The sequence below is a fragment of the Rissa tridactyla genome, chromosome 14 (genome assembly GCF_028500815.1).
Source record: "Rissa tridactyla isolate bRisTri1 chromosome 14, bRisTri1.patW.cur.20221130, whole genome shotgun sequence".
Classification (NCBI taxonomy): domain Eukaryota; kingdom Metazoa; phylum Chordata; class Aves; order Charadriiformes; family Laridae; genus Rissa; species Rissa tridactyla.
In genome coordinates this window covers 6,636,893-6,652,597 of record NC_071479.1, presented here as the reverse complement: position 1 = coordinate 6,652,597, position 15,705 = coordinate 6,636,893, and the positions used below count along the sequence as shown (strand labels likewise).

The following is a 15,705-nucleotide window of genomic DNA, read 5'->3' as shown; positions in this document are numbered from 1 at the left end:
AAAGTATCCAGCTCCCCTACAAAGGGATATGTAGCTCTTTATGTCTCATTTGAGTTTCCCATTTAAAAACCTCTCTCTTCCAGAGGAGACAAATTCCCCGGGTGGCCCCAAAGGAGCCACCGTGGTGGGGACCTGTGTAGGAGTCCCACCAGGAGCCCAGCGCCTGCCCAGCTGGCCACCCCACGCTGCTCCCTGCTCCAGCCCGGCTGAGACGGGAGCTGGCTGGTGAGCCGGGGAAAAAAGAGGCTGCAGCAAAAGATGGAACAAACAGAATTTTTTTTTGCATCTAGAGGGGGAAGCACAGAGCTAAAAATAAAACGGGAAGATCAGTATCTGTCAGGCTGACGGCGGATTGGCTCTTTGGAAATGCATGTAATTACCAGGCTGTAGGTAGACATTTGCATGGAGCGAATAGCAAGCTACTGAGACAAGGTTACGCTTTAACCTTTAAGTCCCGAATCTGCTGGAAAACTAAGACAGAACTGCAGGAAATTAACTTAAATTAATAGAGTTGCGGTGACTGTGCCACATGTTACTTTGGTGTGTGTCACTTCACAGCACAGAGTGTCTTGCTGCCCCTGTGCCCCGGCTCCTGGAGGAGGGAGATGCTTTGGAAGCGAGTTTAGCATGCGTGGATCTCCTCCCTCATTTGGGGACTCAACTTGACGGGAGAGGAGCGGTGGCTTTTTGTGGTCCATGAGCTTCCCTCCTTATCAGTCTCTGAGTTGGCAGTCTCCAAAGGGTTTGAAGGAATTTGAGCAAAGGGACCTGTCCTAGCAGAAGCTGCGGTATTGGATAGTGGGTGCAGGTGAAATCCAGCTGTTCTGCTCCATGGCTCCTGGCTGGGAGGGCCAGGGAGGGGACGTGGTCAGGGGAACGGATGGATGGATGTAGAAGTCTGCAGGCACTATTCAGTGCTGAAATCCTACACATTAGAGCAAGGATGGTCCCTTTGTGCGTGTTTGTGCGTGTGCAGCATCTAACACTGTGGTTGCAGAACTGGTCCAGTGAAAAACATACAGAGGAACCAAAAATGTGCCTGTATGCTCCCACTCTGAGCTCCCATCGATGTTCCTGATGCTTTTGGCTTCCATGCTACCTGCTTACCCCGAGGAGAGCTTACTCTTGCTGCTGCCCATCATCCCTGGGTCAGGCAGCACCGTAGGGCAGGGGCAGTCAGGGGATGTGTGGTGGTGGGAGGAGAGGGACTCCTCACCAGGAGGAGAGATGGAGATGCCATGGGCGTGTTTCTCATTCCCAGCTGGCCCAACCACTAGAGCCGCTGCTGCTGTGGGTTGCAGGTATGAGCAGCTGAGTCAAGCTGAGGATGGAGGGGAAGCAGGTTGGAAAACATGAGGCTGTGAAGCCAGCAGTGACACCCTGCCTTCTATTGTCTGCATGCTGCCTCGATCTATGGGTGTGGTTTGGAGAATCCCAATTTTTCTGGACTCTTTGCTAGCTGTGGTGACCAGGAAATGCTTGTTTCCAAAAATGCTCCAGCTTGGGCACAATTTTGTCCACTGTATCGATGCCGTTGCTTGGCTCAAGCTGACTGTGCTTCTGTGCCTTGTAGCAGAAGCTGAAAGTAGAAACAGTGTGGTGGGACCAGCTGGTGCAGAGCATGACCGCTCACCTCCCCAAAGGGCTAGGCCACCGGCAGCTCAAGCTGCTCCATTGGCTCCCCATCAGCTTCTGAATCCAATTTAAGGCTCTGGCCCTAATCTTCAAAGCAACTAATGGAGGAAGTGCCAATGGCATCAAAGGCTGAATTTTGTTCTGTGAGAACTGCTCCTCTGAGACAGTCCAGAGCTTGAAGGCTGGGATGAAACCTAGGAGAGCAATCTCAGCTGGCCGGGACGTGGCAAGGGTGGACAGTGGTCAGGGCTGTTGGCCCAGATTCTGGGATTTTGGGGTTGGTTCTTTGCTCTAGGTGATGTTGGACCCAGGTTCAGGTGTCTGAACACCATGAAATCTTCAAACCTGGTGCTTTGAGGAGTTTATGCAGAAGGAAGCTGGGGCTTTGTCTCTGCCTCTGGTGACCCATATGTGAAACACAGATAAGTGCTGCCTCACTTGTTGGGGCAGTAGGAGGGCAAGCACGTTGGGGACTGTGAGACCTGTGAATTTGGTGGCAGCCTAGGACGTACTTTAGGCATGAGAGGGAGTAGTCTTCTGGGTGAGGCTGGGCAAATCTACACGGTGCTTGTTGTTAGGGAACAACCCATCCTCTTCTGCGTGCTTTTTTAGCAAATGAAGGGACCTTCATCCCTCTAGCCAGCATCAAACTCACCAGGTACTTGACCCCCAAAGGCAGCACTGCTAGAGACTGTGCAAAGCCTGAGGGATGCTGTAACATCAGATGTGGAAGGTGCTCGCATGTTCCAGCAGCAACCTGGGATAAAGTCCAAAGTCTTTTTGCCTGGCTTTTGGGAGGTGGATGATCGAATTGCGGTGATCAAGGCGCAAGGCTTGACTCTCCATGGGTTGAGTCCCTTTCATGCCTCTATCTGCTGAAAAAAAAAAGTTAAAATAGATGTACGTCGGCTTAGGGGAAGTTCTGCTTTACGACTTCTTTACAATAAGAGCATTGTGTAAAAGGGACATGAGGTTCAGATCTGCCATTGTGTTTTGTTTGTAACTCCAGCTGAGTCACTTGCCTACCTGGACCTGTGTCAGAGTGGGGACTGAGGCAGCTTCATGCGTTGATGGTATCGTTGTCTTCAAGTTGTCCTGGAGTCAGATTGTGGAAAACTTTCCCTGCCCAAAGAGCACCCCACGCACCGAGCTCTTTGGAAATCTTGCTTTGATGGTTTCTTCCCCACCTTTTTGGAAATCCCCCTCTTAGATGCCTTCCTGTTTGAACTCATTGTTTTTTCCAGCCCTTCAGCCAGTGGTGTTTTTAACTCAGGGTGCAGCCTAGGAAAAAAAACCTGGAACACCCTGTCTTAACTACAGGCTTCTCCTGCATGCAACATAGACAGACCTTGAAGAAAGCCAGTTGTGCCCAAAATTCAGCCTGTTGTTTTTCCGGCTCTGTCAGTTGTCCTGATAAAAGCTATGGCTTCTCCCTGCAAACTCTGTTTGCCTCTGATCCGTGCTCTTTTTTTTTTTTGGAGGTCGGTTCCTCATCAGTAAGCGGAAAGCAAGAGCCCTTCCCTCATTACAGCAGCGCAAGGCAGAATTTAAGGCGGTCGGATCTTTTGGAGGAGGAGAAGGGAAGTCTGAAGCAGTTTTTGGAGAGAGAGAGGTGCCGGCAGCAGGAATGGCCACCGGATTTCCAGTGTGCCTTTGCTGAGCATGCATGAGGAAAGGTTTGTTGCTGTCACTTGTCCCTCAGTTGTAAAAGGCTGCTTGTTCCCACGGGCTTTACCGTCTTTTTGTCACCTCCTTCTGAGGTTCTTGCTTTTGTCGACTGCTTGTGAAATCCCGGGGGAACTGAATTGTCCCTGGAGCCCCAGCCACGAGGTAGTGCCCCAGGACGCAGGGGGACAGCGGCAGCTCCTGCTCTGCTCTCTCCATGGCTCCTCACACGCAGAAGGATGAACTGCTCGTGAAGCAGCTCTGGAAACGCTGCCTTTCACGGTGCGGTGGTTTGAAGCACCTTCCAATTGCCTTTAAATGCCACGCTGTCAACTTGATGTGGGCAATCCCTGCGGTCTGGTGTGCCCATATCTACCTGAAATAACTTTAAATTAGTCTTGGTAGCAGGGCATAAAGGACTGGCCACATTGGTTAAGATTAGGTCTACCGAGCTCTGTCCCTCTTGGAGGGAACACACGTAAGCAAGGTGCTGAGGATCTTCCCTTCACGATTGCCCATCTCCAGCAACATCCACCCAGAAACCTTCAGAGTAAGGTGCCACACCTGCAACTTTGTGTTAAAATAGCCATGATGGTTCTATTCTTGGTGGCTGTGGCACTTGCTTCCTTTAACCGCCGGGTGCCCACGGTGCGGTGCAGCCCTCACCATCCTGCGTGACGTGTCCCCGGCTTCTTGGCTGGGCTTTGCATTTCCCCACCGTGGTCTACCCGTGGCCTCACTGCAGCTGCACCAGGCTGTGCTCTGCATGTTCCCATTGTTAAATCAAGCTAGCTACCAGGTTCAAGTGCCACCACTTTAAACCCGTGCCTCGACAAGCATGGGAAAGCTGGGAGTGCTGTGAAAGCCCAGCTGCCTTTGAAGCACCAAGCGCTTGGGCCGGTCTCGTGTTGGGCGTTCTTGCAACTTTGACGCAACGCTACATTTTTGTTTTTGTGGAAATGAACCAGAAGAATGAGGGGAAGTGCTTACAAACTCATTTTTAATGAAGATCCTGACGTGCGGACAGATCCTTTGTCCAGATACGAACGTATTTATGCCGGTGGCACCTTGCCATTCATACGGCGACGTACACATTTTGTAACGTGATAGCAGTGTATACAAGTCAGGCTGGAGTACAAAGGAGTGAGAGATCAGGGTTTGGCCTTTCCTTCCCCTGTTCTTCATGGGGTTGCACTGGCTGATACCAGCTGAGGAGAGGGTGCCTTTATTTTTCTTTGATTTTTTTTTTTGTTTGTTTTTTTTGTTAGAGGAACAGTAAGCTTGAGTATTCCGTATTGGTTTTATACCCGCAGGACCATTGCATTGGGGTGCCTGTTGCACAGCGCCTGGTGCGATGAAACCCTGAGCTTTGCTGCAGTCAAGATGTTGGAAAGAGGATGAAAATCCCAGCTTTCATCTTTTGTCACAAATAGTATCTGAAGGAATTTGTACTATTTTTACTGTTTGTTTTTGTTTCTCCCCTCCCCTTTTAACTATGCACCTTAGCATTTTCTGCGGGCCCTGTCACTGGGATATCTCCACTTGGACTTTGAAACAGATGACTCAGCTTTCATGGTTGTTTAGAATAGTTTTAAGTTATTTTTGCTATCCAGCCCCATTTTCTATCATCATGCTGCAATTACTGGAGTGCCTGCTCTGCAGGGGAACACTTGGTTCTTTTAAACAAATGGTTTCCTTTGGAATTAAAAAAAATAGTTTATGGAAACATTTCTGTGGGGCTTTGATTATTAATTTATTATGAAGGCTCTAATTCTATTTTATAAAAAATACGAGATCTTAATTTTAGAAAACCTAAATTTGGAGGCAACTTTTGAACCGAGGCCGTTTCTTTAACACGGACTTTGGTGTGTGCGTATGTGTGTGTGTTTCTTTTTAAAAGGCAAATCTGCCTTCCGCTGGCGCTGCGCTATGTGGTTAATCCTGTTGGGCCTGATCTGATCGGACTGGCGCTGGAGCGAACCGAGCGGAGCTGAACATCGGTGTGGGAGATGCGATCTCCGCTGGGAGGGCAGAGTGGCCCCGGGGCTGGTGGGGCTGGCTGACAGCCCCTGCCCCAGAGCTGCTGCTCGCTCTGCCTGCTGAAGCCGTGGGCTCAGCCCTGGCTTTCAGTGATCCTACCTGGGCTGGAAAAAAAAGTGTTCGCTGTCATGTTGGATCCATAAATGCGACTTTTAAGCTGTTGCAACTGTGTCTGGAGACTGCTCGGACCAAGCCGATTTCCAACTGGGGTGGTGCAGCCCTACCCGGGGCATTTTTAGTCCATTCACACGGGTTTAAGTAACACCTGGTTGCTGTTTTTTCAGAGCTGAGGTGTGCTGGTACCTGCTCTGGAGGTGACGTGCCACCACCTCCTGCCCTGGCTCTCGGGGACCAATGTGCTGGCTCTGCCTTCAGGGGGAGAGATCAAGAGAAACCAGGCCGAGAAAGGGGCCAGGGAAAGCCAGGACCAGAGAGTGTTGAACCAGCTCTTGACTGATGCAAGTGCCCCAGTGCAAAGTCCTGCCTTTGAGTCGTGGGGGGATTCACACACACAGATCCAAGGGCAAACCTCGCCTCAAGGGATTTCTCCTCTGCTGGTGTTGATGAGAAACCCTCCTTGCCACCACGATTTTAAGTGCTGCGAATGGAAAAGCTCCATGTGCCCCCTCCCTGTGGTGCAGAATAAGCCTTGCCAGGCTGTGGCTGTCCCTGGGTCCCCCACAGGACCCTGGTGAGACCATCTTCCAGGGCATGGGTCTCCCAGGGGCTGACCCCGAGTGGAGGGGTACCTTGGGCACCAGGGAGGGCTCCGCGTCGCCTGGGGCTGTGCTGGCTGCTGGGAGGTTGATGGCTTTTGGCCAGGGGTGAGGGTTGTCCCCAGCCTCCCTGTTGGGCCATGGGAAGGGGAAGAGGAGGGCTGCGTTCCCAGGGATTTTTTAGGCTATTGCTGGGATTTTTTTTTAGGGAGGGAGCGATGCAGCATTTGGATGCTTGGCCTTAGGGTGGATTCCTCTCTCCCGCTGCCTCCTAGCTCTCGAGGAGCCTCTTGGCTGTAGCGTGGAAGGGGTTAAGGCTTCCTCGCTGGCCTGGGAGCTGCTGCTGGCTGCTTCGTTCCCCTTCCGGGGCTGCCGGGCTGAGGTTTGCTGGTATGTGTGCAATGCGGCGCCGGCCGGCCGAGAGCACCCAGCCCTCGCCGGAGCCTTGCGAGAGCCTTCCCGGCACGACCTCCCCTCCCCTGGCTCATTCCTTCAGCGCTGAGTGATGGGGCTGGGGATCAGGGACCTGCTGGGGGAGCAAAACCAGGGGCTGGAGGAGATCGGTGGGAAAAGAACCGAGCTGCAAAGCCTGAGCTCCACTGAGACGCTTGCCCAAGACGCTCTTACACAGGGGAGTGTCTCTGGGCACGTCCCTTTGCCAGCCCAAGGTTTTGTAGCTCGTCTGTGCCCACGTCTTTGCCTCTGCGATGCCACGGGCTGGAGCTGGGGGGGTGGCAAAGGGCTTTGGCCACTCCCGTGGGGTTAGAACTGACAGAGAGCAGTGTTTCAGGCAGGCTCCCGCTTTCCAGGGTGGAGGAGAGGGTTTAGTGCAGACACAGGCAGGAGCTGGAAAACTGCAGCAACAGCAGTAGTATTCAAGCTGAAACATAGCGAGAAGCCTTAGAGGGAGATGCAGACTTGGAGGGAGATGCAGATTGCCTGGAGTTCTCTCTGCAACAAAAATTTATGTCCTTTATATAACTGGGGAAAAGCAAACAAAGAAACTTGTCTCCAAGTGGGAACACGGTGTCACTGGGAGAAATCCCACAGCAAGAGCGAGACCTCCGATTCACTCTCAGGGCTATTAACTCTTTGGCAGAAGGGCAATGCTTTTATTGCTAAATTTTTGGATAAACGATCCTTGAATATTCCTGAAAAATTGTGCATGTGGGTTGCCTAATTTAGGCAAATGGCAGGAATAATTTCTTGCTCTGGAGATTTTGGGGGTTCAGTCGGGCTGCTTCTGCCCGGGGCAGGGATTGCTCCTGCCTTTGCCATGCTCCCCCCACACTCTCCCACCAGCCAAAACGCTTGCTGTCGCTGAAGGACTGTGCTTTGCCTTTGATCTTCTGCAGCACCGCCGTTGACGTTGTCAGGAACCGTCTTGCAGACCAAGGCTGTTCTATGGTGCTAATTTTGTAGTCTCAGATAACGGAGCCTCTCTAAAAATGTCATCTGGGGCCATTTGCGGGGTGAGGTTGACATTGCTGACTACTGCTGGGATGCGTGTCCTGCACGTGGGAGGTGGCACGCTGTGTCGCTGGGGAAGCTCGTGGACAAGTTTCTCAGAAAAAGAATTCCCATTTTTCTACTGTCTCTTGAACTATCCCAAACTGACAAAGAAAGTCCTTGGCCCTTGGTTGCTCCAGGCTATCAGGCTCGTGCCAAAATAAGATCAGTCAAAAGGGAACAAATGTGTTGGGGGGTGTTTTTGGATTATGGCTACACCATAACTTTCTTATTAACTCAAATTAAGTTAAAAAAGGAAATTGATTTAACCAAGGGAGGTGTTTCGGATGCCAGTGGCAATAGACTTGATTGTGTTTTTTTTTCTTTCTCTGCACAGGCAATTATCAAATTAATCTCCTTTGATATGAGCCTAATATCAACACAATCACTAATATATTTATACTTACCCAATGACAGCTATTCAATAAGTTGGTTTTCTGTTGTTTTTGTCAAACTCCACTTTCTTTTGCCTTCATGTTTCTCTGGCGAGGCAGGGGGCCAGTTTTTGGGTGGAAGTCCCTGGGCTCCCTCTTTGAGATTCTTACCACTGCCCTTTCATGGGGGGCATTGCTATTGCAAAAAAATTCAATCGGAACGTAATTAACAGCCCCGAATGTTTCTGAATTGTCACTTGCTATTGGGAACGGGGCCACTCTTGTGCAGGGCGCTGTAGAAACACCCGTGTGTGGATGAACCAACCCTCCCCAGATCATTTGTGCCTGTAAATCCCCGGCAGCTGAGGCAGAGGGGTAGGATTGCGTGGTGTAGAAGGAAGCCAACAGCTCAGCTGGTGCCCATTGCCACTGTAGTCTTACTTTGTTTTTTCTTTCTTTTTTTTACCCTTTCTTTAAGTGAATAGGGCCTCCATGATCCAGTCTGTGCATGTGTGCGTACGTGTCTCTCTTGCTCTCTCCATTTGTTCCCGCCTCCCCCTGTTTTTTGCCCAGCGACGAGTTTCAATTACGTTTGGCTGAAGGGTAGAGCTCTCGTACGGCTCCCGCAAGTCTTGTGAAAATGGGTGGGTGGGTAAAGAGGAGAGAGTCAAGCGTTTGATAGCTGCATGGGAACTCAACCCTTATGAGACACCAGAGAATCCACATTGGAAAGGCTACTGGGAAGCCCCTTTCAATTCCCTTCCCACCCTGAGAGTGCCTTGTTTGGAGGGGCTGGAGGGTGGTAGGGAACCAGAAGACAGTTAAACGCTGCCTCGCTACCCCGGGCTTGGTAGACCCAGAAGAAGTGATGTCTCTGGGCGTCAGTGGGGAAAGTCTGCCGAAAGGCAGGCAGATGCTGGCAGCATGTTCCCGCATCGTGTCCTTGGGTGCAAAGGCAGGTGGGGGGTGAGTCAGCCACTTAGAAATAGGTGGTTAGATTAGATCTGGCCATAGCAGGGGATAGCTGGAGAGGGGAGGAGAAGGGAGACTCCAGCCAGTGTTTCCCACAGAAGCAGAGGGTTCAAACCCTGCTGGGCAGTGAGGCTCGGTCAGCAGGAGATGGTAACTGCACTTGATGCTTGAGGAGATATGTCCAGTTGTCTGTCTGCAGCCTCGGGACCCTCAGGGATGGACAGCTGAATCTGGCAAGCTCCGGTCTTTCCAGAAAGGACCATTGCAAGGAGAAGCTGGGAGGACGTGATGCAAAGCAGCAGCTGCTGATGCATCCCAGTGTCCCTCCCTGCAGGACGCTTTCGCTTTGCTGGCTTGCAGCATACCAAGGTGTCCGCACTGGACTCCATCCTCGCCGTTCCTGCCTGGTCCTGGGCCTATCCACTGCCCACCTTCGCTCTCCACATGCACCTAGTGGTTTTCAGCACTGTGGCTGGGAAGTGAAACCCGACACAAGTAAATATGTTGACAGCCTGTTTTCAGCCGGCAGGGAATGTAAATTATCTCATTTGAACAAGGCTAACGCAGAATCAAGCCGTTGGTCCCAAATATCCCTTATAAGTGCAGATGAGAAATATTCATGGCATCTTCACTCCCAGAATATTGCTTTTATCTTTGTGGTTCCTTGAGTGGCAATATAAAAGTTACTGATTTTGCACTTTTTATGCATCTGAACCTGCAGACTTTGAAATCAGTAGGTTTGCCTGCGTGATTTGCCTCGTTAGATCCGTACCCTTGCAGGCACCTAGGAATGATCCACTCCATAAGCTCCACTGTACTTACTTGTTGTCTTGGGTGTAACATCCTACCTTGGGAGTGTCCTTAACCGGGGCATTGGGACAAGTGGTGGTGAGCTTGGGTTGGGTCTTTCCAGAGCAAGGTAGATCCTGACCATGGGAGATGCTTGCATGTGCAGTGCTGTTGTTTGACCCGTATAGTGTAGTCAGCCGACGTGTGGTAGGGTAGATGCGAAGCTCCATGAGGTCAGAAAAAGGACTCCCAAAAACTTTGCACCAAAGCCATTTTGAGGAATAACGCTCTCCAGGCTCATTGCCTTGCTCTCTGGACCTCGCCATAACTGGGATCACACCCAGGGCCAAAGCAGGATGTGACACTTGGTACTCACTGTTCAGTTGGTGAAGGTACTGGGATGCAGAGGTTGAGCATCTTCGGCATATCCAGGTGTCACTTATTTCTTCCATGGAGCCCAGCTCAGGCCATTTCAAGGAGGTCTCTGTGGTGTCCTCACCTGAGGGCTTGGTTGAGGTGAGAATATCTTGCTCCAGCTCAAGCAGGGAGCCACCAGGTTGGTTCGTGATGGGGGTCTCACCAGCTGATGGTGATGGTGGGAAGAGAACCAAAGGCACCAGACTGCCCTCCTGAAACCAGGTCAGGGGGAGCAGTTGGAAGTGGAAACTCCCATTGGGGTCTCACCTTCCTACGCGATAGCCTTTGCACAGCAGGTGTTTGCGAGTGAAGGCAGAAGGTCAGATTGTCTTGAAACCTTGACCGTGTTTGCAAGCGGACGTCTCTCTGGCTTTGCTTTTCGCTCCGTAACAGGTTTTTCCCTTTAAGAACGCAGAAGATTGATTCCCTTGCAGGGCGCATCGCCGAGGCGAGCCATGTCCAAATGGTTTGCACGTCTGCATTTTTTACTGCTCTCGTTTAATATGTATGCAAATGCAGTCTCTCCTGTCCTCACTCTCTGTGTGGGTTTGCACAGTCAGGAGCACATTCCCATTACCGCTGCCCATCTCCTGCTCCGCTCTGCATTCGAGGAGACTGCCTTTGAAACGCTGATAGATGGAGGTGCAAGGGAAAAAGAGAGAAATGACGGATTTTCGTAATTTCTTTGCTGGGGAGGGCGGAGGAGTTGGGAAACTAGAGGAAGGAGGTTTAAATATATGCAAAATTGTTTATTGGGAGAAAAGGGGGGGTGTCCAACTCTGAGAGTTAGGGAGCGTATTTCGTATGCCGTTCCATTTTCAGAGTGTCAGCTCAGAGGATTTTAGCTGGAGGTTAGGGAAAAATCCAGGCACTGGCAATAATCTTGTGATAGCGGAAATATTCAGCTTTTCTCCTGATAAATAGACATGTGTCGTAACTGAAGTCATGGTTTCAGGCCTGGAAAGCAATGTTGGCTTTTTTTTCTTTTAATAAATAAGGAGAAAGATGTCCAGAGTTGTTCTCTGCAAAGGGGTGGTATATGGCTCCTGCTACTTTCTTTTCCTTCCTTTTTTAATAGCTGTATTTTTCCAAAGCCCTTCAAAACCGACACCCGTGAAACTTGGACATGCGTATACCTAGAGCTACGTTTGTATAAGTAAAATGGGAAACTGTGTGTTCCAGCTAAGGCCAAAATGTGGGAACCACCTTTGGAAATGTGGCCAAAAGTAGGGGAGATTTTCCTATCCCCAAGTGATGGCACTTTTTTAAGTTATGTTGTTTGAAGTTGCGGATCTCCAGTTTCTGCATCTGCTTGGAGGTAACTGTGAAGGCTGAGGAGGTCCTTGCTCTTGGTGTGGGAAGCAGGGGATGACATATCCCTTCATCGCCCGGATGATTCTGGAGGAGAAACAGAGGCTCATGCTGCATCCCACCCCCTTCGGTGAAATTTAGGTCCTTTAAATGCCAAAGGGCCAGATTTTCAGGTGTATTTTAGGCACTTCAAGTCGTTCGCTATTTTAATCTTTAAACACAAAACATCTTTAAAACCTGGCTAGTTTTGGACCCTATTATAGAGTGCCAAAGCCTTAATTTATTGAGTGGCTGGTGGGGGATGCAAGGTGTGGGGCAGGAGGGCTGTGGGGAGCCGGGGTCCGCATGCCTCAGGGCGCGGGGTGGCCATGGGCCACCTCCTGCCGCCTGTGCCCCCCAGAGCCTGGAGCTCTGCCTGGAGCCCAGGTAACATTGCTGAAGCCAGATCTTTTCCAAACTCCTTTAGGAGTTCACAGACAAAACACTTCCTATATGTTCCTTACTTTCCTTTCTAGAAGCCAAAGGGCCTTGCGTGCTGGAAAACCCCCTCTGCTGCGGCACAGACTCGTCAGATGTGTTTGCTTTTGTATCTCCAAGTTTTGTAAGAGTGTTTTGTGTCTCTAGTGCTGGATGTTGTGAAACCCCTTTCCACGCAGTAGCCCCCGCCTCTGCAGGGGGACAGGCAGGAGCCATGGCACCGCACAGACCTTGTGCTGGGGCTCTGGTTTGTAAAACTCAGACCTTGTCTCTGCTTTTGGCACAGGGTACAGGGACCAAGGGGCGATGTTCAAGAGGGGACCCAGTATTTGGAGGTGCTCAGCTCCTGCGGTGATGTACAAGGGCTGGTTTCATTCATGCAACAAGCGTGGAAAGTCTCAGTGTTCAGGAGATGAGCTCTTACGGGCTGCCTGCTCCTGTTTTACCTGCCCATGCTCTGGGCAAAAGCCTGTCTTCGGCAGTCCTGAGTCATGCTGTAGCTGCTAGCTGAGGTGGGATCATGGGCTTCCCCTCTCTCTGCGTCCACAACCCACCGTTAGGGCTCTCTCTGATGCAAAGGGCTCTTCCTTCTGGTTCTTTTCTTTCCACCCCATTTGGGAGGTTTATCCTGACCCTTATCGACAGCCGTGTTGTTGGAGGGGGCAAGTGCAGGGCTGCCACAAGCAGCTCCAGCTCTGCTGCTCTTGCCTGTCCCTTGTTCCCCTTGCAATGTGTTTGCTGGGAAGTAAATATCTCGTGCGCTGTGTCCTCACTCCGGTGAGTTTGTGTCGCTTGTGATCACAGGCTCCAAACTTCCCCTGTTATGGTTGCTTTTTTAACAGTGTCTTTTTATTGGCGAGTAGCTTCATGGAGCCTTTCTACTTCCTTCATCTGTAAATTGTCCTCTACATAACGAAGAAACCGTTCTGACTACGTTTTGATGTGTTTGTCGCCCAACAGATGTCTGGGTGGTTAAAGTGCCCCCTGAGTACAAGTATCCTGTGTTTGCGAGCTCTTTGATAGTTGGTTCAGGAATCTTTTTGTTCTTTCTTTCTCTCCTCGAGTCCTGGGGGTCTGTAGCAGATGCCTGCTGCAGTCTCTCCTTTGTTTTCCGCTCCTGATATCTGTGCCCACAGTGTTATTCCTCTACCCTCTCCCTTATCAAATTAGATTATCTCCTTCCTGTAAGTACTTTTGACACGTGCGGCCGTGCAAAAGCACGATAAGCATATTGGATCGTGCTGTTAGGTGCCTGCCGTTCATGTCTGTGGTTCTCCATTTCACCTTTCCAGGACCTTAGGACTGAGTTGGCATGTTACCTGCCATAAATAATGGTACCAGCAGAAGCAAGGCCAGCTAGCTCTCTTCCCCACTTGCAACCGAGTCCCAATGCCCCTTTCAGGCACTGCCACATCACCCTGTGTGGGAACCCCGGGCCCATTTTGTCCCGGTGCTCTGCACCATGTCACTGCGACCCTCGTGTCATCACGTTTCCTCCCTGCTGATCTGTGTCTCCAGCATCTCTCCTTGTGTCCTGAACTTGGCTGGTGGCACTTAAGCTTCTTCTTGGCTACTCCTTGCCTGTTCCTCAGCTCCCTGCCTTCCCACTGGCTTTCCCACTTTCCACGTGTGATCCAGAAAAACCTCTTTGTTATTCTGGCCTTCCTCCCCATCACAAACCTGTGTTTCTGTTCCATCTTTCATGAAAAGGTCTAAGACTGAAGGTGAAATGTGATAACAGCCTTCAAAAATATGTCAGTGGCTGCTGCAAGCAGGATAGGAATAAACGATCCTCTGTGTCCTATGGTGGGTAGGACAAGAAATTATGGGCTTAAACTGTAGCACAAGGGAGATTTAGGTTTGATGTTCAGATATGCTGGGGGTGAAGTACCAGAGGAGGCTGCCGGGGAGTCGCTGGAGGGGCAGGTCAGACGAGCAGCTGCCAGGAGAGGCTGAAAGGGAGCTGAGGGGATAGTGGGGTGATCCACAAGATCATTTTTCATCCTCTCCAGCCCTCTTACCTCCCCTTCCATATGCTGGAAGCCTCCAGCTAGGCAAGGGGCTTTTTGTGGCTTGCTCAGACAGGCTCGTGCCTTTCTCCCTCCTTGCTTTTTGTCTCTGTTGCAGCAGTTCTGGCAAATGCAATTGCAGCGAGCCTGGAAATAGCCACGGCAAACCTTTCCTCCCAACACCTTTCCTTTGTGCTTGGTGGCTCTTTTCAAACCTTGTGTGCTGGTGGAGGTGATGGCAGCTGCAATCAGAGCGCCGGGATGTGCAATAGTGACTGAAACAATAGTGCTTTGCTGCACCCAGAAGGGTCAAGACCGAGTCTGGGGGCAGCCTCGGAGCTGCGGCTCAAGGACCTCGATGGGAAGCCGCTGCCAGCTTTGCAGAGGGCTCTGTCGTACACGTGTCAGTGTGTAGGTGGAAATGCGAAGGTGAGGACGGCTCCTAGAAGCACTGTCCCAGCCAGTGCTCGGCTCTTTGGCTGGCTGTGTGAGTGCAGGAGTGTGGGCAGGAGCTGTATCTCTGCCTGCACGCGAGTACCTGCCCTCAGCGGTTGCACCAGGACACCCGGAGATGGGGGGAGCGGGGCTCCTTGCAGAGCTCCCCATCCCCACCTCCTCAGAAGGGTGCTGCGGGGCATCAGCCAGCCTGGTGGAAACTGCTATCTTTGCCAAAACAAAAATGTGAGGGTCTGGGAGTCACAGAGGGGTCCGTTCAAAACCAGCGTACGGTGCAAGAGCAGCCATGTTGTTCCTGACACTGCTGGCCGGGAGGTCACTGAGTCCCCTGGGCACCTTCAGCTGCCTGCTCCCGACACCCACCTCTCCCGACCCTTCCCCATATGGCACCGCCGTGGTGGTCTCAGGGTCCAGTTACATCTGCCCTGTGTCCCCGCCTCCCTCCCCAAAACCTCTCTGCCTCCTCTCCCCAGGGTGCTGGGGGGGGTCCTGGTCAGCCGTGACCCCCTTCACCCACCCCGCAGCACCATCCCCTTCACAGCTCCCTACCAGGAGAGGCGGGCAGGGAGAAACAGGCAGATGAATAATTTATTATAACGATGCAAAATAGGGTTTTAAAACTCTCCCCATATAAATATTTATTTTTGACTCGTTAGCACCGCAGCTGCCTCTGTGCCCCCCCCCCCCAACCCTTTCCCTTCTCCTTTCCAAAGCCCCCCCAGCCTTGTGGCTATCACGGCTGGTTCGCCCGGTTCTCCTTTGCTCCGTCCATCTGTCCGTCTCTCCTGCACTCGCTTTTCACATGATCTGATCCCTGGTGCCAAACACTTCCCAGGGAAGACAGGAAAAAAGAACCCCAACCTCTTTCTTGCGTGCGCGCGCACACACACATACACACACACACAAAACAACATCGGGAGGAGGGGGGAGATGGAGCAGCACACACAGGCACACGCACAAAACCCTTTGAAGCCTGTGCAGGGTAAGGGTTGTTTCTGTGGTAACGGCGCGGGGATTGGCGGCGGTCGGCAAGGGCCTCCATCCCGCGGCAGTGCCGAGTGATTAATGAGCCGTTGCTGGGCTGTTCGGGAGCGCTCGGGCCGGGTTGTGTGAAGCTGCTCCGACGCTGCCGGACGTCGGATGCCACTTCATCCTCCTCCGCTCGCTCCGGCAGTGTCCCACACCTCCTCGGCACATGCGGGCTTTCATGGGCTATTGGCCCATTGAGGGATGAGGCAGCTGGGCTTTGGATATCCCTCTGTCCCGTTCTGGTGGTGCCAGGGCATCCCTGGGACTGTGGCCTTCATCAGCCTAGCTCCTCTGCACCAAGGTCAG

General features: G+C 51.8%; 1 protein-coding gene across 1 annotated transcript in view; it reads left to right on the top strand.

The window, feature by feature from the left end:
* The first annotated feature begins 3,062 nt into the window (after positions 1–3,062).
* LOC128917676 (uncharacterized) overlaps positions 3,063–15,705 on the top strand; it is a 66,688-nt gene continuing 54,045 nt past the window's right edge. The window contains exon 1 of the mRNA XM_054221033.1: positions 3,063–3,311. Coding sequence (XP_054077008.1) covers positions 3,302–3,311 — 10 coding nt within the window. The 5' untranslated portion in view covers positions 3,063–3,301. The remainder of the gene's footprint in view (positions 3,312–15,705) is intronic.